At 33.9% G+C, this 27,995-nt stretch overlaps 11 protein-coding genes across 11 annotated transcripts; 2 read left to right on the top strand and 9 right to left on the bottom strand.

The window, feature by feature from the left end:
• Positions 1-2,205: 2,205 nt before the first annotated feature.
• Positions 2,206-2,733, top strand: OCT59_014374 (uncharacterized protein; the record flags this gene model as incomplete). The annotated part of the gene is made up of 1 exon (XM_025326657.1): positions 2,206-2,733. The coding sequence occupies one exon, from the start codon at positions 2,206-2,208 to the stop codon at positions 2,731-2,733; it is 528 nt and encodes a 175-aa protein (XP_025175005.1).
• A 5,113-nt stretch (positions 2,734-7,846) lies between these two features.
• Positions 7,847-8,131, bottom strand: OCT59_014373 (uncharacterized protein; the record flags this gene model as incomplete). The annotated part of the gene is made up of 1 exon (XM_066149972.1): positions 7,847-8,131. One exon carries the CDS (start codon positions 8,129-8,131, stop codon positions 7,847-7,849), a length of 285 nt encoding a protein of 94 aa, XP_066002192.1.
• A 4,767-nt stretch (positions 8,132-12,898) lies between these two features.
• OCT59_014372 (uncharacterized protein) lies at positions 12,899-14,941 on the bottom strand (the record flags this gene model as incomplete). The annotated part of the gene is made up of 3 exons (XM_025332233.2): positions 12,899-13,083; positions 13,156-13,753; positions 14,279-14,941. The coding sequence occupies 3 exons, from the start codon at positions 14,939-14,941 to the stop codon at positions 12,899-12,901; spliced, it is 1,446 nt and encodes a 481-aa protein (XP_025175008.2).
• A 1,145-nt stretch (positions 14,942-16,086) lies between these two features.
• OCT59_014371 (uncharacterized protein) lies at positions 16,087-16,993 on the bottom strand (the record flags this gene model as incomplete). The annotated part of the gene is made up of 1 exon (XM_025333137.2): positions 16,087-16,993. The coding sequence occupies one exon, from the start codon at positions 16,991-16,993 to the stop codon at positions 16,232-16,234; it is 762 nt and encodes a 253-aa protein (XP_025175009.1). The 3' UTR covers positions 16,087-16,231.
• An 887-nt stretch (positions 16,994-17,880) lies between these two features.
• OCT59_014370 (uncharacterized protein) lies at positions 17,881-19,309 on the bottom strand (the record flags this gene model as incomplete). Its single annotated transcript, XM_066149971.1, has 3 exons — positions 17,881-18,704; positions 18,950-19,049; positions 19,136-19,309. The coding sequence occupies 3 exons, from the start codon at positions 19,307-19,309 to the stop codon at positions 17,881-17,883; spliced, it is 1,098 nt and encodes a 365-aa protein (XP_066002191.1).
• An 838-nt stretch (positions 19,310-20,147) lies between these two features.
• OCT59_014369 (uncharacterized protein) lies at positions 20,148-20,465 on the bottom strand (the record flags this gene model as incomplete). The annotated part of the gene is made up of 1 exon (XM_066149970.1): positions 20,148-20,465. One exon carries the CDS (start codon positions 20,463-20,465, stop codon positions 20,148-20,150), a length of 318 nt encoding a protein of 105 aa, XP_066002190.1.
• Positions 20,466-20,616: 151 nt separating this feature from the next.
• On the bottom strand, positions 20,617-22,088 carry OCT59_014368 (uncharacterized protein; the record flags this gene model as incomplete). The annotated part of the gene is made up of 3 exons (XM_066149969.1): positions 20,617-21,455; positions 21,506-21,626; positions 21,702-22,088. 3 exons carry the CDS (start codon positions 22,086-22,088, stop codon positions 20,617-20,619), a joined length of 1,347 nt encoding a protein of 448 aa, XP_066002189.1.
• A 520-nt stretch (positions 22,089-22,608) lies between these two features.
• On the top strand, positions 22,609-23,154 carry OCT59_014367 (uncharacterized protein; the record flags this gene model as incomplete). Its single annotated transcript, XM_025318898.2, has 1 exon — positions 22,609-23,154. One exon carries the CDS (start codon positions 22,609-22,611, stop codon positions 23,152-23,154), a length of 546 nt encoding a protein of 181 aa, XP_025175014.2.
• A 1,584-nt stretch (positions 23,155-24,738) lies between these two features.
• Positions 24,739-25,014, bottom strand: OCT59_014366 (uncharacterized protein; the record flags this gene model as incomplete). The annotated part of the gene is made up of 1 exon (XM_025318899.2): positions 24,739-25,014. One exon carries the CDS (start codon positions 25,012-25,014, stop codon positions 24,739-24,741), a length of 276 nt encoding a protein of 91 aa, XP_025175015.2.
• Positions 25,015-26,813: 1,799 nt separating this feature from the next.
• On the bottom strand, positions 26,814-27,041 carry OCT59_014365 (uncharacterized protein; the record flags this gene model as incomplete). The annotated part of the gene is made up of 1 exon (XM_066149968.1): positions 26,814-27,041. The coding sequence occupies one exon, from the start codon at positions 27,039-27,041 to the stop codon at positions 26,814-26,816; it is 228 nt and encodes a 75-aa protein (XP_066002188.1).
• Positions 27,042-27,336: 295 nt separating this feature from the next.
• OCT59_014364 (uncharacterized protein) lies at positions 27,337-27,588 on the bottom strand (the record flags this gene model as incomplete). The annotated part of the gene is made up of 1 exon (XM_066149967.1): positions 27,337-27,588. One exon carries the CDS (start codon positions 27,586-27,588, stop codon positions 27,337-27,339), a length of 252 nt encoding a protein of 83 aa, XP_066002187.1.
• Positions 27,589-27,995: the final 407 nt, after the last annotated feature.

Raw genomic sequence — 27,995 nt, 5'->3', positions numbered from 1 at the left:
TTTGGCTAATACATATGAACTTTTTATGTGTTGAAATGACAACGCGGAGCCAAACACCTCAGATCCAATACGACATCTCCCAAATTTATCCATTTTTACACGAATAGTTATCGCATCTTGCTTTATAGCATCAGATGGTTTTTGGAAATTATACATTTCATATGTAGCAATATAATAATCGATCATTAAATCGAGCATTGATTGTAATAATACTACATTTTCGGAAGTAGGTCTTAACATTTCACCAGGAAACGCTTCGCATCCAGTAACAGTAGATTCCTGGATATTTTTTGAATTTAGCCAAAACCTTTCCATTTCATCTGAAGCGAATTGGTCATTTTCTGATAGTGATCTAACGGTAGGATGATTTTCAAGTAATTCAAGACCTTTCATCTGAGCGCTAGAAGTAATGATATCTCTGATTCGGTTATCATTCATTAATCGACGCATTAGTTCTGGTTTAATTTTTCTGTTACTGTTCGGTAATGATCCTAAGGGTTGTATTTAAAAGAAAATTTAAAACTAATAATAATAATAATAATAATAATAATAAAGGCCAGTGTATCTTACCGAGTATTCCATTCATGCGTTCGAATGAAAAACACCAGAACGCATACAATGGGCCTAAATCATGACAACATTCGGACAAATGAAGCGAGAGATGTAGATTCGGCGTAATTTTATTCCTGCCGTATTGTATCTCAATGAACTTTATTATTTTAACAAGTTGTCTATGGGCTTCCTGCAACATGTCAGATTCTATAATCCGACTTACCAATATCGAACAAATTCTGACAAAATGAGTCAGAATTTTTCTATCTTCAGCTGAGAGATGGTTCCAAAGCGATACTGTGGCATAAATTGTGAAAAAATTTCGTCACTGGTCAGCAGTGAAGTTAGAAAATCCTTCCCTGCAGTCGATTTTGCCAGGAATTCGACTCAAATTGACCGGAACTTGAAATCGATTCATTTGTTTTTGAACTTCATTGAGCATACTTGAAGTTAAGATTCCCTGATCGACCCAAATTCGCTTCACAATCCATTTTGCAATGCCTAAAAATAGACATGCCAGTGTTTGGGAGCAGATGGTGCAATTACAGAAATGAAAGCGCAGCAAATAATAATGGATCATCCCTCAGCAAGTGGAGTTTTCGAATTTAAAGATCCTCTCTATGGAATTAATTTTAAAGCACCAATCTTTAACAATCGACCAATTGTATGTGTACAAAATATGAAACATGCCAAAAAAACTGCTAGAAACCAGATTCATTATGGAACATGATTGCTTACATTGGGGAATGATACAGTTCATTATGATCAACTCTGCAATATTGTGGAGAAGAAAAATTCTGTGTTCTGCACTCGCGATGTTTACAATATTGACAAGCAGGATGATGGTACGGCTTTTCGTATATTCCATTCACAATTACTTAGGATGTGCCAAGATAATAGAATTATCAATCTGGGAAAGCTTGGTTTATTTGTGTACCTATTTATCTTAGGTATATAAATTTTAGTATTTTAATAAATATGTTGATTAATTAATTAATTTATTAAATGTATTCTATTTAGGCGAACTCTTTGATGCTTATTTAAATCGTGAGATTAGTCACAAGACTAGAATAATCATGACCATGCACGCCTATTTCTTTCTTAACTTTTGGAAGTCCTATATTGAAGAAACTAGTGAAAAAACTTCCAAAGAGTGGTATTCTATAGCCTGAAGCTTTATTTCGATTCAGAGTTATAATATATTTAAAAGTCTTGTTGAATCCTTGATCTTATTAATAATTTCGCACTATGATTATTATGAAGACTACCCGCTACTACCATGGGAGCATGGAACAGAGGCTTTAGAACATGTATTTGGGATTGCACGTCAATTAATACCAGATTTTACATCTTATGAGTTTTTTAAAATCCTCTAATAAGTTATGCATCGTGATAAGATTCTTCGAACTGGAGATTTTAGCATGAAAAAAGAAAAGTTTCAGCAACAGGTTTGTTTAGTTTATTTTAATCATTTTCTCAATATTATTTGCTTTGACTAATAATACTCTCAGTAATCAAAGTTATATTTTTGATTTTGATTCAAATGACATGAGTATTGAGATTCTTAAACTCGTACGCTAATGGCCAACACAAGATGAAATTCATGGAATGATTTGAATCGCATATGCGAATGCTGAAAAATTTGCACGGCTGATGGCTCTATCAAAATCTAGAACAGATTTGTGCCCTTTTATATATGTTGATAATTTTCATTCAGAAATTAAAGTTAAACATCATGTAAAAAAAAATCCCGCAACTAATTTCAATATTAATAATAATTTAATTTCTGAAAATGATCAACTAGCTGATATAGCAAAAGATATAGCTCAGGTAGTATATATTAATCAACATAAAAAACTTCAACTTACCGAAAATGCTGATATTGATAGTGATGATGATGAACTCCTTAGCAATAAATTAGATGACTTGGATGAAAATTTAGCGTCTAGATCAAGTAATCAGAGAGATAATAGCAATGAATATAATGATGTTAATAAAATCAATTCTAATGAGATTACTTATTTTTTAAATCACCAAAGAAGTGCAAGATTACCATCAAGAGTAGCTGAACCTGAGGAACTCTTATTCGATGATAATGATGAACTAGACATATTAAAAGCACTAGATATTCATAAATCGCACAATGCATTTTCAAAAGCTGATTGTTTACGTGGAATCTGAAATTATTTGGTTGTAAATTTGGATGAAGGTTCACAAAACAAAATTGAAAGAAATACTGCAAATGAACTTGTACGCAGTTTTCAAGAAAATGATTCTTATGTTGAAAATCGATCAAAATTTAACCGTTAGGAGATGAGAAAACATACAGAAAGCATTAGCATTCCTAAAACAATTCCAAGTAATTTACATGCTATTGTCTTGACCATAATTTAAATAAAAAATACTTAATTATTTTTTTTCTCACAATAGTACAAAACTTAGGAAGTGCTGGTGTATCTAAAGAATGCCTATTAGAAGATCATGGACTTATTATTGTATATATAAGTAAAAGACTTTACATTGGCCAAATTCTTGTCAAGTATTAAAAGATCAGTGATCAGCATTCCTATGTGCGTTCTGGTGTAGATTCAGTGGATTCTCTTTCATTCATCTCTATTATTCTTTATCATCATTTATCCAGAAGTTATTTTACATGTCAGTCACCTGTAATAGATGGTAGTAATCTATTTATTCATTTATCAGCCAAAAACGTTATTTATTATCTTGGCAATGTATTACCTTTTAATTTTACTAATTATGAGATGCTTAAACTCAATAGTAATGAATATATAATTTTTTTCTTTTTTCAACAAGAAGTAGTTATGAACACTTTAAAAATAATTCATCAGCATTAGTAATAATTAATTTTTGTAGTTTTTTTGCTGATTATATTGTATATTGTATTCACTAATGCTAAACTAATATAATTGATTAATAAAATAATAAAATAATAAAATTTATGTAACTGTAAAATTTAAGGTAAGGTTATATATTAATTTAAAAAAGTAACTGAAATGTTGGTAAGGTTAATTAGTAAGAAAAAAAATGGAGTAAGGTAAGGTTACATATAAAAGTTGGATTTTTTTCGATAATCTATCTTAGTAGTAAGCAGGGTCCTATACATGGATCTGATAATATAGATTTGAATATAGATGAAATTATTAGTAAAACAATCTGGTGTTTCTAATTTTTTCTTTGACATAATGGTTCTTTAGCATTCTAAGTATATAGAAAGTAATGCATTTATTATACATGCTACCCAAATTATTTTGAGATGCCATAATTATAATTTGAGATGTTGTAATTCATTCAATTTATATATAATTTACTATGTAAAGTGCCAAAATAATTTGAGATGTCATAATTGAATATTACATTTTAATATAAATGCCATTTATATTAAAATGTAATATTTTGTATATCAATATTTACTGAGCATAATTGGCTAACCAATAATATATACTGTATATAAGGTATTTTCAATATAATGAATTGTTTGTTAGTTAATAATATTAAATTATTGCTATTTTCAATTTAATTAAAACTGATTAAATTATAAATAAAAATAATAAAATACCAAAAACACTTACTTTACATGTTGATCAATAATAATTAGCTAATGAAATTTAAACACATAATAATTTACTAAATAAAAAAATTATTTTTCGTGTTTAAACATTCAAAAGAAAAAATTTTAACATGCCTTTTGCAATCTTACAATAATTAGAAAATTTTATCAACTATTTAAAAACAATAATTACTACTTTATAATATTTCAATTATCTGTAATTTGATTTAAATAAGTTTTTATTTAAAGATTTAAAGTTTATATAATTATAATGATTTTTTTTTTAAAAAAAAATTAAAATTTTAGTGTTCTGTTAATTTGTAATTTAAATGATTTTTTAATTTTTGAAGAAACAAATCTTTTTCTAATCATAATCCAAAAATTGGCCTAATTCAAGTACCCACTGCATTTATCTATAGATATAAATATTTATCTTTAGCTGTATATAAAAATATCTTGTTTATCCAACAAGGTCTATAATAAAATGAATAAGAATAAAAATCAGTAATTATTACTTGCTAATATTATACAGTATAGCCAATATAATAATAAACTTAGTTTACTTTTAAAATAATGTTAAACTTTGCAATCTAAAATACTGGCAAGTACTTTATTATTATTTAATAAGTATTTTCAGTTAAATACTCCAGTTAAATAAAAAAAAAATAATAATATTTAGTGTGAAGTTACAGTTTTTAGTGAGGGACTGCTCCCATTTAATATATTCAGTTGAAGTTGAATTGCTAGTAATCTCCCATTAAAATATTACAAAAATAAAAAAAAATAATAAAACTAATACAGGAGTGGCTTAACATGTAAGCATGATGTGTCAATCAAAATATTTTATATGTTCATATATAAAACGTAATGTTTTATTAGTACAGTTTCACAAAATTATGAGTTTTCAGTTTTTTTATTATAATTAATCAACAAGCCGCAGTTTCAATCAAATTGAAAATGGTGATAATATAGTTTACTTGTAATTTTATTATTATATAAATTTCTTATTAGAGATCCTGGGCGAAACTGAAATATTTAGTCATTTGACTAAACCGAAATAGTTTAGACATTTAAAATTAAAAGACGAAATGCTAAAATTCAATATTCCATAGTATTTCCATGGATTTTTTATAGATTTCCATGGATTTTTAATTATAATAATTACTTATAAAAAAAAATAATAAATTTATATTAAAATATAATATTTTTTAAAGGAATTTATAAAACTATTTTATGTATAATATAATTTAATATATTTTTATAATAAAATTATAATTTTATATAAATAAAATTTAAACTTAAAAAATATTACTATATAGTTTAGTCAATGACGAAACCGAAACTAGTTGGTGACGAAACTGAAATTTTTGGCAAAAAGAGTTTAGCCAGGTATCACTATTTCTTATTAATAAACTGATAAATATAATGTATTATAATATAAATATATATATACTGTATATAATATATATAATACAATTCTTAATTAAAAAATTAATTATAAGTATAATATAAATATAGAAAAAGTTAATATATATAAATAAAAAGAAAAATAACTAAGTAATAATAGATTTAATAAGTAAGTAATAAAATTAGGAGTTTCTTAATATCACTTTAATTTCAACTTTAGTAATTTTATTAAAATTTTTTAATTATTAGAATATGATTATATAAACAGATATGATTATTCTATAAAAAATAAATGTTCAGAAAATATCTAAAAAACATTTGATATATCTGGAAATTATCCAGTTTTTTGACATAAATATAATGCTTAAAATTTTAATGTATTCAGAATTTGTTTGGAATTTATTTAGAATATGTCTAGTATAGGCATTCAGGATATATTCTGGACATAAAAAACTGGACAAATTCTGGATATAATAAAATTCAGACAATTTGAACTGTACAAATTCTGGACATAACAAAATTCTGGACAAATTCTGAATGCTAGTTTTTAAAAGAAGATAAATTAATTTTACAAAAAAATGTAAAAAGCAAAAAACTGACATTCAAAACCTTCTTTGTGAGCAAGCAAAAATATATATAGGCATATATGGGGGTTCTGGGACAGAATCCCCATATATGCTGGTGATTCCCTATAGTCTCCCAGTTGTTTTACTGATATACAAAAAAAAATCTGTAATCTTATTGAACCCCAATCCGCTCTTCATCATCAGAAAACATATCGAAAATCTAATATCGAATACAATCTTAAAATCGTACGCTTAAATCCCGTTAACATATATCCCTTACCCAAATTTTTTGTTTTTAAGATAAAGGAGAATACCATCTTTGTTAACGCGCTGGCCTTTTTTTAATCCCAAATAATATAATGAAAAAAGTATGCCATACTGCTTGCCTATAAGGAGACCACCGAGTACTGAGGACCGAAGTGTCAGGAGCGTCTCGGTGGTCGAAGTTTCTGAAGCTCATTTTACATACCAAAGTTTTATGTTATCCTAGAATTAATTCTAATGTTGATTCATTGCTGTAAACATATTCGGGATAAGATCTGCTCAAAGAAGTGAGATTTATCCTGTTCAGATGCCAAATTCTTGATTAAAAAATTAATAAGCATGTTCTAGCATATCAACCTCAAAATCTTACCTCTAAGTCTTACCTCTCGGGGGGCGTAGACATAGCCTCAAGTACCTCTAAGTCTACTCCAAGCTCTCTCACCTCCTCTCGTTAATCTCACCTTTAAGTTTCACCTCTGTGCGAACATAATGTTTACGAAGCTTCATGAAAGCAAAGTGCGTACGCAAGAAATGATATACAAATTGCCTCCCTAATAGCATACCACATAGGTAGCAAGAGAGAACAAGCATGAGGAGGAGCAGAGAACGACGAATGCGCGTTCGATATATGAGAATCAAGTATAGCAGTAGCAAAAGCCCTTTAGCGACGCCTATGAATACGCATTCGACGGGAGATAATAGCAGGAATATGAGCAAAGCCCTTTAGGGCGAAGCGAATATGGATGCTATTAACCCTGACCCATATGCTAACTTATTTAATGTATGCTATTATATGAGGCATAACTGGAGACATACAAGATTGCTTATAGCTCCTCCAATAGTATACTACATAGGTAGCAAGAGAGAACAAGCATGAGGAGGAGCAGAGCATGACGAATGCGCGTTCGATATAGGAGAATAAGTATGAGTAGGCAAAGCCCTTTAGGGCGACGCGCATGAATACGCATTCGACGGGGGAGGGGATAATAGCAGGAATATGAGCGCCGCCCTTTAGGGCGGAGCGAATATGGATGCTGTTAACCCCTGACCCCGTATGCTAAGCTTATTTAATGTATGCTATTATATGAAGCATGGCTGAGCATCTGAGATTGCTTATAGCGCAATGATGTATCTTGCATGCCAGGTAGCGAGAGAGCGTGAGGAGGAGTAAAGCGATGATGAATGCGTGTTTGATATAGGAGAATAAGTATGAGTAGGCAAAGCCCTTTAGGGTGACGCCTATGAATACGCATTCGACGGGAGGGAATAATAGCAGGAATATGAGCAAAGCCCTTTAGGGCAAAGTGAATATGGATGCTATTATTCCCGACCCATATGCTACCCTATTCTAATGTATGCTAATATGAGGCAAATATGTTTTCACCTCAAAGTCCTACCACTAGAGGCGAACATATTTAAGTCTACCCTCTAGGCGAAAAAAATAAGTCTCACCTCTAGGGCGGGCATATTTAAGTCTCACCTCTAAGTCTTATCTCGAAGTATACAGATCGAACATCTGGGCCTTATCCCGAAGCATATTCACATGCTGGATCTGATAATTGCTCTTATTACAATAGCTACATAGGCCATTATCTACCCCTGTAGGTTTAACTAACTTTGTAGGTCTTCTACAAGCAGAGCGCGGCCGACGCATCTTAGCTTTGAAGTGCGATCGACAACCTTCAGGTCTAGTACTACGCCTGCCACAAATTTCACCAGTATTAAGAAGATAATAACAAATAAATTTCGCTTTTGATTTAGCATTTTTGCCCATTTTATAGATGTATAAATAATTTTAATTGAATAAATCTATAGTAATACATATACTAATTACACAATGAGTACACAAATTCAATTATCCGATACCAAGCCCACATACTAGGAAGTAAAGCAGGCATTAATAAATGTAATCAAGGCTGGCATCTATTATAGAAGGCCAAAGGAAGGTAAATTCATGCAATCATATAAAGAAATGATCAAAAAATTGCGCCAGGCAGAGGATCCTCGAAAATATATTCTCAAACTAGCCATGACCATATTCCCTAATGAAGCTAAGTATCATAAAGTCAAAGATGACTACAAAGAATACTATGGGAGGGATCCAAAGATTCTTAACGCCATCATAAAACTTTATAAATTATATTATAAATTAGCTAAGGATTATTTTATTACCGATAAACAAGTTGATGAAGAGACAGAAGACTTCCTATCATCACTTTAAAAATTTAATTCGTAAGAACCCACTGGGGAGGCAATTCTGTATCAAAGGGAATAACCATCAATTCTTCTCGAACAAAAGATCTTTCAGGACGTTTGAGAATATAATCATCATTATCAATTAGCTCAAAAGGGACTTCTTCCAGCCAGTATAAGACCGGCTGATTTTTTTGTACCATAGATTGACAGATATGATAAATATGAGGTGACCAATTCAAATCACCAGCACGGTGTCTCCCACCCTCCAAATCACTAGGATATAGTAAATATCGAACAAGAACATCATCAGAAAGCTTCTCTTCATCAAAGCCTATAGGACCATCCCGAGGATAAGAAGGCTTAGCAAAGACCTCTTCTTTCTCTATTGCATCAACAGGAGAAATACCAAGCTGATCTGTATTAGAATTGTTAATATATTCAAAACTATAGCCAAATTCTTTAACCAAACCCTGGATATTTTATTTAAGTGTAAAGTCAAAAGATCAGATGCGTCCTGGGAAGGAAATAATTTCTCAATCAAAGTTCGATTATATCTCTCGAAAATACCCATAGTACGTTTAGATTTAGCCTTCTGAATTTTTACGTCATGCTCTCTCATTAATTTCTCACAATCACCCCTGAACTCTGGTCCCCTATCTGTTAAAAATGTTTTCGGCCAAACTAGAGGACACTCAGGATCATCATAGATTTTTTCAATAGCCCTAGCAATAGTTTTAGAAGTTAAGATGCCCTCTCTATCCTTAACACTATATGCACCAATGGGGACAGAAGCTTTATATCTCGAAGCCACGTCCACCACATTAAGACAAAAAAGATAGGTGACTCGTCCTACTTTATCATAAGGCATGTAGAGAACATCTGCCTGATGAACTTTATTAGGAGTGGTAATAGAGCAAAAACTTGCTCGAGGAATATATTTAGGATGAGACTTATGTATCCGATATACAGCCTGTCTTTCAAGCCAATCTTTCACTTCATCTAGAGTAAAATCATACCCAGCTTTAAGAGATGCTTCAAACAATTTTTTTGCATTTCTTTGATAGCCTATTGGCTGGTAATAGATCTTCTGCAAAGCAATAGAAAAATCAGGTTTTCGAGTTTCACCTGAATCTATTGGAATAATAGGAATCAATGGGAGTTAAGCAGGCATATATCGATTTACTAGACAGCAATTTAGAACTGCGAATAAAGTTGACTAAAGAGGAAACTATTACCATTAGAAATAAGGAAAAGATTCGCAAGCTCACAAATGATCTAGAGCAATGTGAGCTATATATCAAATATCTTGAAAAAAATCTTATCTCATGAGAGAATGAAATAGATAGATTAAAAGCAGAATACTACTCCACCTTATATAATCTCAAAAAATGTCAGGATCATTTAGAGCTAAAGGAGGAGGCATTAGTCGCTCAAGATAACCGAATCATTCTGCTAGAAGATACAGTAGAAAAGCTCAAAAGCCAAATTCTCAAGATATCACATTTTCAAAATAACAGTAATAAACCTTCTGAAGAAGAAGAACAAGAAAATATGGCACTGCCAGATATCTTAAGGAATGTTGGTACAGCTCTAGATCGGATTGAAAGATATATTAATTGAGATACATCATTTGATCCAAGAAATACACTGAATGGAATACGGATCTCATTAACAACTGTTCGTGGTCATATGCAAAGGCATGCTCAAGATGCTATTAACTTACAAGGCCAGCTTAATACTGCTCATAATTTGCTCAATAATGCTAATGGGCGGATAAATAACTTTATTAATGATATGGCAAATGTTAGAAATGAATGTCTTCGAAGAGCTCAATTATTAACTATAAAGCATATAATTAATGTAGGTAAATGAAATACTTACCGTTGGTGGCAAATAGCTCAGGAAAGGCAAACTAATGGTCAAAGAATGGCCTTTAGAAAGCAGAATCAGATTAATATATTAGTACGAGAGAAAGCAGTTCTCCAAATATTAGCTAGGAGGTGCAAAGCTGAGGCAGACTTGGCAGAATTTAATCGGGCATGGGTATTTAATAGATACCAAAAATGGAAGGCAAGGGAATTAATTTCGAGGCAAAATATCTTGAATTTACAAAATAATCCTCTAGCAAACATAGCGAATATGGCAGATGTAAACCAACTTTAGGCCCACAATTGGCCTTCCTTCTATTTTATGATGGACAAGAAGAGCCAGATTCATATTATGCTAAACTTAGAACTATAAATGAATCAGCCCGACCTTTAGCAGTTGCAGGATTTAATGCGGCTGCCAGAGCTAATGTCATGAAAGGAAAAATGACTGGAAGATTTCATCCTGTTCCAGCTAATGATCCATACACAGCAGGAAATCCAGCTATTAATACAGAACCTCTCTTTCTGGCATGGCTACAGGGAAGATATAGGGAGATAATGGTTGGAACTAATCGGGATGCACTAAGGGGTATTATGAATGAAAAATTTACTGCAATAGATACGGCAGATACTTATGAGAAAAGGGTTAAACCATATGTTCAAGGAATTTCTTATGCGGATGCTATAGAATATCTTTATGGACATATGCCTCAATATATGGAAATGAGATTTAGGCAAGCCAATCCGGCTAATTTGGATGCTTTCTTTACAGATTTGCAAAGAATTTGGTTGGAAAGTAGGGGGCGAATTGCAGAACAGCAACCTTCTCCCAGCCAGACTTTAGCTATACAACCACAAAAAGATTCACAAGCTGAGCATGATTTTATAGTTCGTCTTACAAAGGATTTGGATTATTTAGGTGTAGCAACAAATCTCTCAGTCTTAGGACCACATATCTATGATGAACTTGGTAAAAGGCTAGGACACAAAACAGCTCATGTAAGAAAGAGTCCCTTCACACCTAAAAGTATCTATACCACAAAGAAAGTTATTAAAAAGATAGTGCCAAAAAAATCAAGTAAACTTCCCTGGCATTGCTCTGTCTGTGCAAAGGCTGGCCATATAAAAGTTAATTGTCCTAGAGTCAAGCGGACTAAGAAGGTCAATCATGTATACCAAGATGTGGAAAAAGATTCTGAAGACTCTGAAGAAGAATGCATAGCGGAAGAGAAAGATGAATCTGAAGAAGAGGAAATTGAAGATGATGACGAAAATGATGATGATGATTCCCCTCTGATCGAAACTGCTATGCTGTAAAAAAAAAGTGGCTCGAAGTAGAGTATCTATGAAAAAGAGCGCCAAGTCAAAAGAGAAAGTAACCAAGAAATCCCCTACTTCCAAGTCTCGTACTAAAAAATCATCAGGCAATATAATCATGGTTACAGATCAAGTTTACCAAATAGCCTTAAAATCTATAATATCATCAATAGTCCCACATTGTCCTAAAGAGATTCTTGTAGAAATTTCGAAATTTATTAATATGATATATTCTAAACTAAAAAACCTATGCCTGAATAGTGTTATGGAAAATGATACGGTCAAAAGAAGAGAATTGGCATGGGAGAATGTTACAAGAAAAGTTCAAGAGGTCCTATTTCCGCTAATGCAGGTCACAAATGCTGAACAGAAGCTCCTATTATAAGTTCCAGAAAATAATAGTAATGAATCTGTCCCGAACACCTCCAGCCCAAATGAAGACATAGTTATGGCAGATTCTACTAAAATAAAGGAAATTAATACTACATCCTCTAGCCATGTTTTGCCAGAGAGCATTCGGCTAGAACATGCTATTAAAGCTTATATTATGGCTCAAAAAAAAAATAGTCAAATATATTGGCCTAAGCCTTTAGAGATAAATTTTTTACAAATAAAGGATGCTGACGATGTTACGACCATCTCCTGTAAGGTGGGGAGCGTGACTATACCCTATGCAATAATTGATAGTGAATCAGACTCATCAATAGTCTCAGAAAATGTTGCAAAACATTTGGGTCTAAAAATAGATAAGAAAAAGATTCACAGACTTAATGGGGTCGCGAGTAAGTCCCATTCCCTTGGTACAGTTGATAGTGTTCCTGTAACTATTGAGGATGGAGAAAATAGAGACACCATTCTGGATGAATTTTCTGTTGTCCCTACAGAATATGATGATAATGGAAAAGAATTATCCCTATTTATTCTTGGGACACAGTGGCAATATCGTGCTGGATGAGAGCCTTTAATAAAAGGAGAATTTAAGGCCACATGTAACGGAAAAACGATTACCATCCCCTTATCAGTTCACAAATCCCAGCGTAATGTCTTCACTGTAGGGAAGAAGCCAGAAGAATGGTTTCCTGTAGAGCCAAAAAAAAACTAGATGATTGGGCATGTATGTATTGTGGAAAGGAATTCAGATATCCTTATTTATTTTTACGTCATAAAAAAACTAAATGCTGGATTAATGGCGAGTCTACAATAAGTCTACAAAACAAAGTCAAGTCTACGTTGGGTAATGTTGAGTCTACAATGAGCCTACAGCGGGTCAATGTCAAGTCTACAATGAGTCTACAACCAGATAATGTCGAGTCTAGAATAAGTCCACAACCAGTCAATGTTGGGTCTAAGATTAAACTAGACTAATCATCTTAGACGGGTTTTCAGAAAGTATATTTTTTTCGGATATTTAGATTACTCTTTGCATCTTCCCATTTTCTAGTCCAATATTCAGCATCATGAAAAGAAATAAAAGTATTTGGCTCAATTGTCCCATCCCTTCCAGCACTAGGATTGGAAAATATTACTCGATCATTGAGAGCTATGATTTTTAGGTCTTTAGTAAAGATAATATCCTCCAAATCTTTACATACAGAATCGGCAGTCTTCTTTATATCCCATTTTTCATTCTTAAGCTGGGAAATAGTAGAGGATAACTTGCCAATCTCCTTATCTTTTACAGCATTAGCTTTATCCAAAGCAGAGATATGAGATTTATATTGCTTCTCTAGCTCAGCTGAGCGTGAATTATGCTGGGATTCCAATTGATGTTTAAATGAATATGTCTTTTGTTTCATATCTACCATGCAATTATTATATTCACTCTCTAGACGATACTTAAGAGCATCATATTCATCTTTTAGACGTTTGCGTTCCTCAGCAACCTGAGCATCAATAGTTTTCTTAATATTATTTTCCCGTTGCTGTACACAAAGCTCATGTTCCTCTAACTGTTTCTCAAATCCATCCAGCCGGGATAATGTACTAGAACCATCGGAAGAGGTATTTGCTTCAATCTTAATTTTCTGGCGATTTTTTTTATTAAAGTATCTATTAACCTCCCTAGTAAGCAACTCCTCAATGTCCGGATGGATACCCCTAACCTGCTCCTCAGATAATGGTTTATTTTTGCAGTTTGTAAGGCGTAACCATACATCCTTTTTCATGGATGGGGGTAACTGGTCAAGCAAATTCTTATAGTGTTCGTTGAAATTTGGTTGGCTGGACATATATTCGATTATAGGTAAGTGATATAGTCTTGGAAAATTCCTGGAAAAAAATATTCCTGAAAGTTCGGAAATTCCATATTTTCCTAGAAGTTTGTGTATTCCATATATTTCCGGAAAAACTTTCCGCCTAGAAATTGGCTAAAAATTTGCCGAAGCCTAGATTCTAGGAAAAATACTAAAAATATTCTCAGAAAATTCCTCCTAAACAATTGTAATTTCCGTTCTATCATCTAATTTTAATACTGGCTGATTAAGATGGTTTATGGTTGGTAGAAAATTATTTTGTTTAGCATACAGAGACGACATAAATACTTTACTTGTGACCCCTGGCTCTGAACACCTTTGGCTGGGACCCGATGAATGATAAGAAGTTGGTGAAATACAAGTTGGCTCGAAATTTGGAGCACTTGACATAGTATTTTTTGCTATGGTTGCGGTCTTGGCCTTAAAACAAGAGTAATTCCAATGATTCTTCATCAAATCTTCAGACTCAACTTCATAGGCCCATCTGCCCCAACCACTATAATATACTTTTCTAGGCTCTACTTCGGTAATCTTCACCAATTTCCAGCATTTGAAACAAATAGCCATCTGACTTTTATGGACACTAGGTTTACGATATCTGAAATGATCTTCAAATAACTCACCATTAACATTGAATGTTTTGGATTTTAATTGACCAAATGAAGCGAAAAGGCAGTACACATGGTATACACTATATTCTCGCTTAGAAAGTAGTTCTTGCAGAGAACCTCTTATACGATCAGCCCATTGCTGGGGTGTTTCATGAGGTCTAATAATAGATAAATAATCATATTGTTTTTCTATTTCAACCACTTTTTCATACCGATATTCATCAGTTTGAGGACCATTAAAAACATGTTCCATATCATATCCGGGGCGGAGATTGATAGGTTTAGGCACAGTTTTATTATAAATCTTATCTAATATGATCTTAACCATAGCACCGGGCATATTTATTAGTAAATTAGTGATTTATAGCAATTTCAGAGTTTTATGGTATTTTTAATGAATTCTGACGATTCTTTAGCAACTTATTCTTTAGAATATCGTCATTCATTTTTGTACTACATGAGATCAGTTTTAGCTCCATAACACCATCATAGCGCTAACATGGAACCAAGAATCATGGGATGATCGGCTAATTATTTTCCGATGATTTCATAAAAGCAAGGGCTTTTTCTATCCCCTGCACCTGCGCCTTTATTTCAATAATTTCATAGCGCAGTTGACTATTAGCCTTAATTCGTTCCTCATATTCCCTAGACAGATTTTGCATAAATCGGCCAAAGGTTTCTTTATTATATTTAAGCATTTGCTTTTGCAGGACATTAACCCGGCTATTAATTTCCGCCTCATGATCACATACAATATTACCTGTTTGTGTTCCATTGTCTGTGACGTAAGAAATAGGCAATGTTAAGGGTGCCGGGCATTCAGGCCAACTTTGGGGGCGTAATTTTTTCCGATCCATAGTTTTACGATTCCGGTCTAATGATTTCTGGTAAATCTCTAATGTATGGAGCAAATAATCCTCTATACGCTTATTTTTCTCTGAAATCTGGTTTAGGGGAATAGGTTTGTGCGAATGATTTAGGAGTCTTTGGTATGCCCTATCTTTTATACTTACTGGAAGTTTATCTGTAATGTAATTAAAATCTGGATGGAACATTATACTCAGTTATTTTGCGCGCAAAAGATCTTGCATGCAAAAATTTATTATAGGGTTAGCTGTTTTTCGAACTATAGTGAGAAAAAAGGATTAGTTTGCGGATCCCTCATGATTTTATTTATTCGATAAGCAGTCATACAGCATTTGCAGATACACAGCGATACACGGGCTGATACACATGAATTAAAAAGGAGAAAGGCCCGATATGGGGTTATTTTATTGTTTCATCCGCGCCATGCTTTACAATACTACATATAAAAAAAGAGCCAAACTTTGAGAAGCGGACATCGTGTCCTCATCTCAGAATTTATATATCCCGTGACTACTACTACACTGAACCAGCTCATTCTGGTTAAAACAGGGTTATAGCATATATAATATCACATGATAAAAAACACTAGGTCTGATATGGTCAGGTTCCGGGGACCGCAAAACTTTATTAGATAATTTATGATAATCATGCTTTACAATATAATATATAAAAAAAGTGCTAAACTTTGAGAAGCGGACATCGTGTCCTCATCTCAGAATTTATATATCCGTGACCACTGCACTGAACCCGCGCATTCCGGCTAATTTTGTCTAGTATTCTTCCTAACTTGAGATGCAACGTATTTGATATCATCATCACTTAATTTTGAAATAGATGTAGCTGAAATTGACTTTATTCGTTGGATGAACAGCAATCGTTGAGTCTTATCATCGCTAATACGAAAAAAAAGATCATAAACCTTCCCGGCCCTGTCTGCTTTCTTTCGGACAGCACTTTTTGTAACCTCTTTAGGAAGCTGATCTTTAACCGCATCATAGAGCTTCTTTTTTGCTTCATGTTCCTCGTTAGTTTTCCTATAGTGAGCGAGACGTTTCTCTAACTCCTCCCCAAAGTAGTAGTATGCAAAGATCACTTCATTACGCGCCTTTTCACTCCTCTCCTCAGTATTGGTTATTTTTAAATATAGGTCAAAAAAAGTTCGATCACTCTCAACTTCACGTACAGCCTCTCTATAGAGTGCTCTCTTTTCTTTGATTTCTGAAAGGCGAGTAGTGTCGGAAGATAACTCCCGGATAAGCTTTTTTAAAATGTTAGAGTCTTCCGGTTGAACATGTTTCTTAGATTTCTTGCTAGCTGAAGAATCCGTATCTTCATTAGCCCGTTTCTTCCCTCCACTGTTAGAAGCTGAGTTGGTTTCCTCTGGCCGAGCTGATTCTTCTTCCCCGTCCACGTTCATTTCTTCTTCTGAAAGCAATGACGGATCTCTATCATCACTCACGCCACATGGGCACAATAATACTCCCCTCTTATCAGGCTTTTCCGCACAAGTCCGATGGATCATATCACCACAAACATTTAAAATGAGGGATCTAGGCGGATCTTCTGTTAAAATAGGCTTATCACATTCAACACGCTTGAAGCAGATCTTGTTATTAATACTAATATTTTACGTGAAAAAGCAGAATTTTTTGCTAGGAGTTTTGAAGTTAATAATTTTAAAGCTTCTAATGGTTGGATTTAAAAAACGTCAATCTGGGATAGCTTCATTAGATTTAATCGACGAAAAGTCTGGCTCTTCACGAAGAATATCCTCTGGGAGGTGTTTCAATATATGTAATGCAAGTGTTTTTAGGGCTCTATTGCGTCCTGGTTGTACTTCGTAAATATCTCTGCTTTAGGTAGAGGTGATTATGATATCCCCCATATTGATATCGTCAGCAGTGATCTTTTCCACATCAAATGGAACTTCCACGTTAGCTGAGCTCTCTTGGTTTTCCATGATGATGTTTTCCGAAAAAAATAACTATGTAATTTCTTGCTTGTTTTGTAAATTTCGCAGGAGAAAAAAGTAAGTCAAACTCGGATTCCATTTTCAATAACACGAGAAAAAAATAATGCGAGATATACATATGCACCTTACATGTCGCACAGCCCCTATTCTTCGGCAAGAATTTTACCGGCGCATTTCAGGTGATCAGTCTCATATGATATGGATGTTTATAAAATAATATGATCATAATACAACACCGGTACGAGCAAACAATAAATGCTTTATTAACAGTGATTATATTGTACATTTTTGACGAAACAAAATACGAAATATTTGTATCCTAATCTCCGATCCTAACGACATTAATACCCGTATCAATTTCTTATGTTTTTCTTGTTTTATAACCAGCACATAATAATTGTAATCATTATAACTAATCTAATATATTCTTTTCATCGTCAGATTGCAGAGGTATTTTTTTTTGATCGTTTCAATTCATTAAAGATCGGCTGGCTAAAAAATTGAGTTAAAATTTGTTTTGCTTTATATCTGAATATTTCTTCTTCACTCATAGTATCAAAAAAATCTTCCATCGGAGCTATATCAGAACTTACGTTAGAAGTTGCAACAACATGTCTGAGTTTCTGTCTTCTCGGTAATGGTTCTTCTTCAAAAAAGCTAGACTCCATATCCATTTCAGAGCTTCCTTGATTCGCTAATTCTCTCATTTCGTTGTTCGCCAATACAAGATTGCGTCGTATCAACGCCACAGATTCTTCTCTAGAAAGAGTAAGCCTCATGATAATTTTTCCTTGAATCCAAAAAAAACGCCAATCGTCCATCAGATCTGTTAATACAGCCAAGACTGGATACTTTGATTTTAAATCGGTGGAAATTAGTTCTGCCATGGCTTGAAATGTATGTATCCTCTTGACAACCTTCTTTAACTCAAAGAGGAATCGGATATGTTTCTCTTGGGCTTGAGAAGCAATAGAATGCCTGTCCACTATAACCAAGTCTGTTGTTCCGGTAAGTCTTATTGGTAAGATATCAGTATTTGTACTAAGAAAACTATCATCACCGGTTGGATCATAGAGCCCGAGTGTTCGAAATGTGTCAAGTTTGAGTATATTCTTGAGATGAGGTGTGTACCTATCATTTTGTGATCTTTCTATGGCATCCGTCCATCCGAAAGCAGCAATCCTCTCATATTCCAAATTTAAATCGAGGGTTGGAAACTCTATTTCACGTGTTGTCGATTGGTAATCAAGACCAGTAAATTCTAGAATTTTCGTCTAATATCTTTCGGTTACGCCTGATATGTGTACTGAAGATTTTTCTCTCTTTATATCTTCAATATTCTTATCAAGCTTATCAAGTCTAGCAATAATTACATCATCGTTTCTCCTAGCTGAAAAGTAAATGGTTAAAAAGACAAAAGAATGTTAATTATGATTACTATTCGATTTATTCTTCAACTTGGCGCTCAAAAAGATAATTGTCCATAAGATTATTTCTTCTATTTACCAATAGTAGCAGGAACAGCAGGTACATCGACGATAATGTGAATATGTCCATTAGCGGGTGTAGGGAATTTCTCTTCAATATTATCCATAGGTCTCAACACCTGACCACCAAAATCACCCACAATGGTGGAATTTGGAGTGGTGAGAGCGGTTCGTTGGGGTTATCCGTATTAAGATTGATATTTACTTTATATAAAGTGAGGTCAGGATAATCAATATCGGCGAAGGCATTCTTCTTCTTAGTATATATAATTTCTTTGAGTTCGTCAACGGTCGTATTCTTATCATATTTAATCCCAAATACTGAATTTTCTGGATCCCCGTTGACTAGACAGTAAATTGGTGCCTTTTTAGGTGGCATGGTGATGCAAAAATACGGTTCAAGAAAGAGATTTTTTTTTAAAAAAACAGGAGTGGGTCATCATTTATAGTTGTACATGCTGATCGTACAACAAATGAAAATGATGTACAAGTCATGCTTTACAATACTACTGACTAAACTACCCCCCCCTGTGTAAACCACCCCCCTATGGTTTTGGGTCAAAATTTTGTAAGAAACCCGGGTATTTTACATAGTTAATTTTTTTTAATAGCCGATTTATTTGTATTTATTAAACTTTTATTTATTTATATATAAACGAATTTTTTATTAATTTGATTTATCTTTACAACTATTAAAATTCATCCCAGTTATTGTAATCATCTTTACCATCCTCCAAAATGCGCTACAAAATACTTTTTATACCGTGTGAACATATTTGATCAACATAGTGCAGATACCCCCCTCTATACAAAATACCCCCCTGATTAAACTACCTGGGTATTTTGCAAATACGGGGGTGAATTTGTAAAAAACCCGGGGTAGTTTAGTCAGTGCTCTACGGTACATATAAAAAAAGTGTCATACTTTGAGGTCGTGACCGTCTAATATCAGGTGATAAATGTAACTAAGCCACGAAATTTCTATGCTACGATCGCGAACTTGAGTTTATTGTTTAAAGTGTTGCAGGTAAGACAATATTCCAACTTATCTTGGGAATACAACTTCACTAATTCAGGATCATAAGGGAGTTGATTCCCGTTTTTGCGGTACCATGAACCATGTGTCAATAGTCATGTTTTCCATCGCAAATAGGACATGGTGAGCTCCACGGCTGAGGTGATGCAAAATCATAATTATCAATCCCTCTGAAACTATTTCAGAATTTCAAGTATGCGAAATGCTCTAAGACGGACTTGATAATTAATTCTGGGTCAGGTTTGGCTTCAACAGTGATAGACCCTTTTTCTTCACATTGCTCACCAGAGGAGGGAAAAGATAAATTGGATACTTTGTTTTCTGGCTTTGAATTTATGAGGCGATCTTCTGATAATTGCCATGGCTCATACCCAGTTTCTTTTTTATATTTTTTGTATAAGCTGGACCGAATCCTATCTGTCAAAACACTTGGTAACCCAGTTAATTTGGCATGCCAATCCAGGTATTCGGGAGTTAATATTTTATTGGATTTGCTCATGTTTCCTTTTTTCTATGATCACAGATCAATTTAAATCCCCGGATAGAAAGCTGTCTAATATTTCTTATCATATTTCCAAAAAAAATAATTAGAGGCCCAGAGGGTGGGATCATCTTTCGAAGTATCTATGATATAAGAAAGGGTAATGAGACTATGCAGTTATCTCAATTTCACGCTGTTCACATTTAATAAAGTAAGATCCGGATTTATACATACCATCTATACCTTTCTCATCATCATGATCTAACTTGCATAATGGGCATAATGTCTCGTCATTAATTCCATAATAATCAAAATCTTCACTACTAAATTCTCTATATAAATTAGGATATTGATCCAATGTCTTGTTGCGAAAATAGGAGTGGTCATGGACTAGAGTCTTGGGTTGAGGAATAGGTGGCACCACCTTTACCTTGGCATCCAATTTTTTCGAGCTGAAGGAATCACCTGAAGAATTGGAGACATGAGTTAATGGAATAGGTGCAGTTGGGATGCTTACCTCAGCCTGCGTTGCTAAAACCAAGGGTTTTGCTTGCTCCTCCAATACATTATCCTGATCATTCGAAATATCCTCTTCGAAATCGATAATAGTGCCATCCCGATCATCTGGTAATTCAGTGTTTGGATTTTTGGAGAAATAATCAACAATAGTTTGAATTTGACTATCAGATAATTCTGATATAGAATTCGCACTATATGTTGTGATATACTTAATTTTATCAATTCCTATTTTCTCAAATAATTTGTATATGTCTCTTGCTCTCTGAGTTTGTTTTAGTAATGTGTTATGTTTAGTACCAAGACGAAGGAGTTTAATAAGATTGTCATAAATCATACCTTTCACTTTTTTCTCGCCAATTTTATACTCGGTCATAAACTCTGTGATCTTTTTATTGAATTCTACAATATAGGAACACCAACACAATAATTCTTTTTGGTTAGCTAAAATTGCTTCATCTTTCGCATCCCATGCTTCTTGGATTAAGCAGGCTAGATTTTGTAATATATTTGGGGATTATCCATATCAGATTTTTCGTGACAGGCCATCATGGAAATTTCAGTCATATGATTTTTCTCAGGTGCCGAAGTGGCTGTGAAATCAAACACATCCTGTACAATATTCTCCGCTTCCCTCTTCTTATGTGATTGAGATTTTTCGTCCTTTATTACAGAAGAGGTGGTCTCATTTGAAACACCAGATAAGTCCTGGGTAGTAGCTACACGTTAGTCTATTACAAAATCAGGTATATCATTCGAAGCGAAGCGTCTCTCGGGCTTAGCTGAAGATATATCTTCTTCAACAGAGCATGAGTTCTGCACATTAGTAACATGCTGGGGTTGCTGAGGCCTCGTGAGGTTGGAGGAATCGAAATCATGTTTTAATTTGGCTAATTCGGCTTTAAGCTCAGCATTTTTGGCTGAAATATCTGCACTATTTTTCTCCAATTCCTCGATTCTGACCTTGTGTTCGGCATTCTCAGCATCACGCCTGGCATTCTCCTCAATAATCCATTTCAATTTCGCATTCTCATTCTTAAGTTCAGCATTCTCGCTCTTAAGCTCATCTTTTTCAGCTTCAAGGTTGGCAATGCGTTGTTCCAATAATTCAAGGTTTGACGACATGATTGATAATACTTTTATAGAAGATATGTAATATTCAAAAGTCTGTTAGTATATATTTAATTCTGCTAAAAAATTTGAGTGACAGGCTGTCACGGAAAATTGCCAAGAAAAATTTTTATTAATAAGGGTTTACGACCATCATACAAGTAGGCATCGTCATTATATCAAACTTATTCGTTCTCTCTCTCTTTCGAGGCGATGATAAATTTTTTTGGCATGCTTGGAGCAATAGCCCGTATAAGATAATGTAGGTTTAAAGCATATTCTACATGGAGATTTTAGCATATTATTTGCACCCGATTTCTAGTGGAGCGAACATCCTGCCAAGCGGATGCAAACACGGCCACAAACACTTCCATCTTTTTTAATGTGGGGACAGGTAAGACGATCCATTTATTATATTCTTGCACCTTTCACATTATAGAATTCGAATTTCAAAATAAGAAAATCCTAATTGAACTGTGGTGGAAAAAGTATATTATAAACGATTAATCATATACCACAGCATAAATCAACATCTATGGACGCGGAAAAAACAGTACTCAACATTCTAACCGGCCGATGGATCAATCCAAACAGAAAGCTATTCCAGAAGTTGATTCGTGAAGGTTACAGATATGCTAATAGACTTTCGGATTATTTAGAAGATATTGGGACTATATATGTCGGTGAATTTGAGCTGGATCCCTTAGCCGACTTCTACTACCCAGCTCTAATTCCGCCTCTATCTGTCTTAGCAATTAGAGCAGATATTCGTGAAAAATTTATTATTAGTGTAAAGTCTGCTGTTATGGGAGGAATGAGTCTATTTACTCTGGAAAAAAATAAACGATCTTCGCTCCAGAATCTAATCCAAATGAACTATTCCATTGATAACTTGACTACGTTAATAGGAATAACTTGGAAGCAAGAAGAGATGAAAACTTGGAGGAACAACGTGCTTATGAAATTCCTCCATCATTCAAACTTAACTCCTTCGAAGCATAGACCGGATGCATTATATGATGCATTTACCAAGACGAGTGTTTTAGGGCCAGAACATATATTGGCTCTATCACGAATTTAAGGCGTGATTATGATATAATAAATTGTTTATAGCCCTGGAATGGCAGTTCCATGACTATATTTTTTTCGCTTATCATATATACCTGCAAAATTCAATTCTTTTATTATTATAAATAAATACAAATGTTCAGGACGTAGCCCGAGCTACATACCGAAGTTTCTATGCTACTATACATGTGAAGCGACTACGGCCAATTATTTTTTCGATCAATAACCCTCTATTCTAACTCTCTTCCTTTCTGGCTTTTCTTCCGCACATGCCCTACAATAATGCCCAAAATCTTTCTCACACTCTTACACAATGACTGGTATTCTTCTGAGTTTGGATCTAAAGCCTTCTTTGTAAATTCGATCGAATACGCGGTATCACTTGCCTTAGATATTTTTCTGGGGCTATATAAAAGGAAATGTCAGTCCCAACCTGTTGTGACGATACCATAGAGATAATCAAAATCATCAGCGCCCCGCTTTCTCTTCCTCTTGTTCGTCTTGCATGCACTCTTAAGTTGTTTGATATTCTGAGCGATACCTATAGGAACCTTATGTTGTTTATCTTCCGTGATACAGATAAGGTCTTCAGCCTCCTATCCATATATTTTCATAGTTCATGTTAGTGGTAAGTTAACATGTGTATAGTAGGAATAACAAAAAAATTACATTTATTGCATAATCGACCCGGCCTCAGCTTTCTTCACTAACTATTCCATATTGAGGACGCATGCTAAGCTCCTTGTCTGTTAAATCCATGACGATATGGATGGAAGCGTGAAGAAGTGCTACGACATACTCATTACGCATGGCCTCCAAGCTATCCGGCTGTAAAGTTCTGTAGGAGCGCAACCTACCCAAAATTTCTTCCATACAACGCTTGAGGATCTCATTATCTTCCTTAATTTCGTATGTGGGAAGGGAGAAGAGCGGAATGGAATCTATACCATCGGAGTCGTAACCATATTCCACCAACACCTCACTCAAGCTAAGGTAAGAGGAAAACGAGCGTAATTTTTTATCCTTACACTCTTTAGCGAAGTCCACGAGAGCTGTTGCAGGTCCCAAACCTAAGCCAGCACTGCGAAGCTCTTCTTTGGTTATCTTGAAGAAGGTACGGCCATTAACCTTTTGCTTGCGAATTATCTCAAAGTCATCGTCGTCAAGACCCAAGTCCTCTTCCTTCTGTAAGTATTCGATAAGTGCCTCTGTTTTATATTTTTTAATTTCTTCCGCCAACGAGACAATCTCATTTCCAGCAACAGTAGTGGAGGTGGAAGCTGGAGTATAAGGTGTACTAGTTTCAGAAGACATAGCGTTATATAGGGATATTGGGCTCGGACAAAAATAGTGTTACTTTCTGGAGTAAGATAAAAAAATATTTCTGTTCGGGAAAGAGAATACTGGCCATTAATATAGGTTTTTATATAGTACAGGGATTACATCATTTCACGTGACCCATTTCTCATGTACCGATAAAATAATAATACTTTATTTATGAAATAAAAGATATTAGTTGCCAGAGGCAACTCTACAATACATAAAAACTATTACATAGCATGATAATGAATATAGATAAAAAAATTCTAACTAGTCGCTAGGGAAGAATTCGGATATGAATACGGTCTTCATCAGGAGTCTCGTTAAAATAGGAAAAAATCCTATCTTCTGTTCGCATAGGCTTCTCCTCAGGATAAATTTGGCGGAGGAAGTCGTTACGGTTGATTGATCCCAGCTTCTTTCTTACTTCTTCTTCAAGATCAGAAACTGTTTTATCCTTGGAAATCTCAATCACAAAAATTACGTTCTTATTTCCTGCATTATGGTAGTGGAAGTTAAGACTAATAATATCATTATCTGCGCTGGTAGACATCTTGTTTTCCTAAATAAAGACCCATAGTGAGAAAAAACTCGCTCCCATACATACATAATTTAGGGCATATACATACCTTATTTTGCGTTATTTTCTCTGGGAAAGTTTTTTTTGATAAATGTTGGCTGAACTTCCACATACTCCTACATGCTTTATATCTTGCTGGGAAATGTTAAGGAGATAAGAATAGTGATTAGCATTGTCGTATGCACTGGTAAAAAAATGATTTATCCTACACATATCTTACACATATTGGGTACTTAAAATGTAGAAAATAATACACAAATAATACACATATCATACACATATCGGGTATTAATATATATATCATACATATATAAGGTTGCTTATCTAAACCTCTTTAAAATTTTACGATTAGTTTCGTCAAAATTTTACTATAGATTTATTATAGTTTCGGCAGAGTTTCAGCAGTTTCGGCATTTATAATAAGTTTCAGCAGTTTCGCCTTTCTCCAAAGTTTCGCCAGTTTTTTAATATAACTTTAATATAGTTTCGGCAGAATTTCGCTTTTCGGCGAAACGCCATCTTGCCTAAACTTCTAGGTTTCGGCAAGCAACCTTATACATATATCAGGTACCTGATAGGTATACTATATATATAAGTACCCGATATGTGTATGATATGTGTATTATTTGTGTATGATTTTTTACATTTTGAGTACCCGATATATGTAAGATATGTGTAGGATATGTGTAGGATAGACCATTTTTTTACCAGTGTATGATGCCAAGAGCTCTATGAAAGCACATGTAAACGGAATTCTCTTACCTTTTCACATGTAGATCTACCAGAGAGACATAGTTGGTCTTACGCCTGGCGATCTCGAAAATTGCGAAGTCCTCAGCCTTTCATAACATATGCTTTTGTCGTCACTATTTACTTATAAGGAAGGTCCTGTGTTGCAACTAAGGTTGCTTGCCAAAACCTCTCCAAAATCCTGCGATAAATTTCGGCAAGATTTTACTATATGTTTACTATAGTTTCGGCAGGGTTTCGGCAGTTTCGGCAAATGGGGGTTTTGGCATTTCGGCAAAGTTTCGGCAGGATTTTTAATATGATTTAATATAGTTTCAGCATTTTTCGTATAGATTTCGGCAGTTATTAAAAAAGTTTCGGCAAGCAACTTTAGTTGCAACTAAACCTCCTTTCAAGCGAAGCGCCTGTGAAGCAGGCCATTTTTCTCATGTTGGTTTGGGAAAAAATAAAGAACAAAGGTTAATATGTTTTTCTTTTTAGAATATATGAAGATTATTATGTCGCACAGACCTGTCTGGTGATCCACATATTTTCGTCGTACCAATTGGCCAAAGGTGGCTCAGCAATTCTTCCGAGCTGATGATCATTTCTCCGGACTACAGTGCATACAACCTAGTCCCAACAAAAAAATTTTTAAGCGGCCAAATTTTTTATATTATGTAATACTTAATCCTGTAATTTTATTGGTCAGATTTATTTAATTTAAGTTATAATTCTTAATTTTAGCCAGAATTATACATAATTTTAGCCAAATTTACATAGTTAATAATTAAACGAAAGTAATTTTGGCCAGAATTATATGTAATTCTGGTCAGAATAAAATGGCCAAATATTTAATTTAATAGTAAAATATTTCAACTTTGAATTGCTACTACTTTATTAAAAAATACTTTATAGAAAATTTAAAAACATAGTTTAATTAAGCTTAATCTGATTTATCATTGTACGTTTATACTTTATGTTTATCTTTTTTTTTGAATAAATAGTAGTGATTTAAATTTCATCAAATTTAATTGCTGGGACTAAGTTGTATGCACTGTAGCATTAATAGAACTGCCTGGGAAATTAGGATCAGAAAAATCAAACATTTTACTAACATCGCTTTTAAACAATTTTACAAGGTTTTCTAGCCCCTCCAAATTTTTCTCAATTACTTTGGTTAGCTCCTCCAGATCGCTAGGTAAATTATTGGATGAGGAAACATAGCTAAGCTGGCTCGTCTCTGGCTCCTCTTTTTTATCGTTTTCCATTCCTTATCTGCGGAAATTAGTCTAATTATGTATGAAGAAAAAAAATATAACTATTAATTATCACTGGATCAGACTCCTAAATAATTACACAGTTCGGGATAATCAAACACGCCTACCACCCTATCTTGCCTTATATTTTTAACAGTAATAAAGCCAGTTGCCCTATCATATGTGTGTTCATATTTGGCCAGATTACATAATGGTAAATACTGTGTAGGGCTAGTAGTGAACTTTTCTATTATCTTACGACGATTATTCCTCGATTTTCTACCCATTACTAGATAGACCGATGGATTTAATTTTTTCTACAAGCTCGGGTTGGGTTCCTTCTAGGTTTCGCCTTCTTATTGTTAGATTTTACCTTCTTATTCCCAGGTTTTTTAAAGCTGGTAGCTTTCCATGGCTCATAATCTGACTCAGATGAACTGGACTCGGATGAACAATAGAAGGAGGAAAATAATGTATCTAAACGATTATCTATATCATCCAACCTTTCCTCTAGCGCTTTGATTTTTTCAATAACTACTACACTTTCGAGTGATCTCATTTTAGTAATATTTTTATAACTGGATATTATTGTACCAGAAAAAAAAAATATGTATTATATCCTAGAAATACCTGAACTACTTGAAGCTATCTTTGGCTTTCTCAGTCGGAAAGATCTTTATAGAAGTTGTGCCAGAGTAAATCATCAATGGAATGTTGTATCTAAGCATGTTATTCGGAAAAAAAGAAAAGCCGAGTTTATTAGTATTCCCAGCATTCGTGATAATATTCTTTTTCACCTATATGATAATCACGTTAGCCTAGCTAACTTTGTTAACTATTGCAAGGTTAGTGATATATGGAGTAATATTCTTTATCAGTTAAGTGCAAGGACTATTTCTCTTTCTATGTTATATCACCATAAAGCTTTCTTAAATGCTTTTCACTATAGTAGAAGAAGGCAATTTC

Source organism: Rhizophagus irregularis, chromosome 22, assembly GCF_026210795.1.
Source record: "Rhizophagus irregularis chromosome 22, complete sequence".
NCBI lineage: Eukaryota > Fungi > Glomeromycota > Glomeromycetes > Glomerales > Glomeraceae > Rhizophagus > Rhizophagus irregularis.
This window is presented reverse-complemented; position numbering and strand designations above follow the sequence as displayed.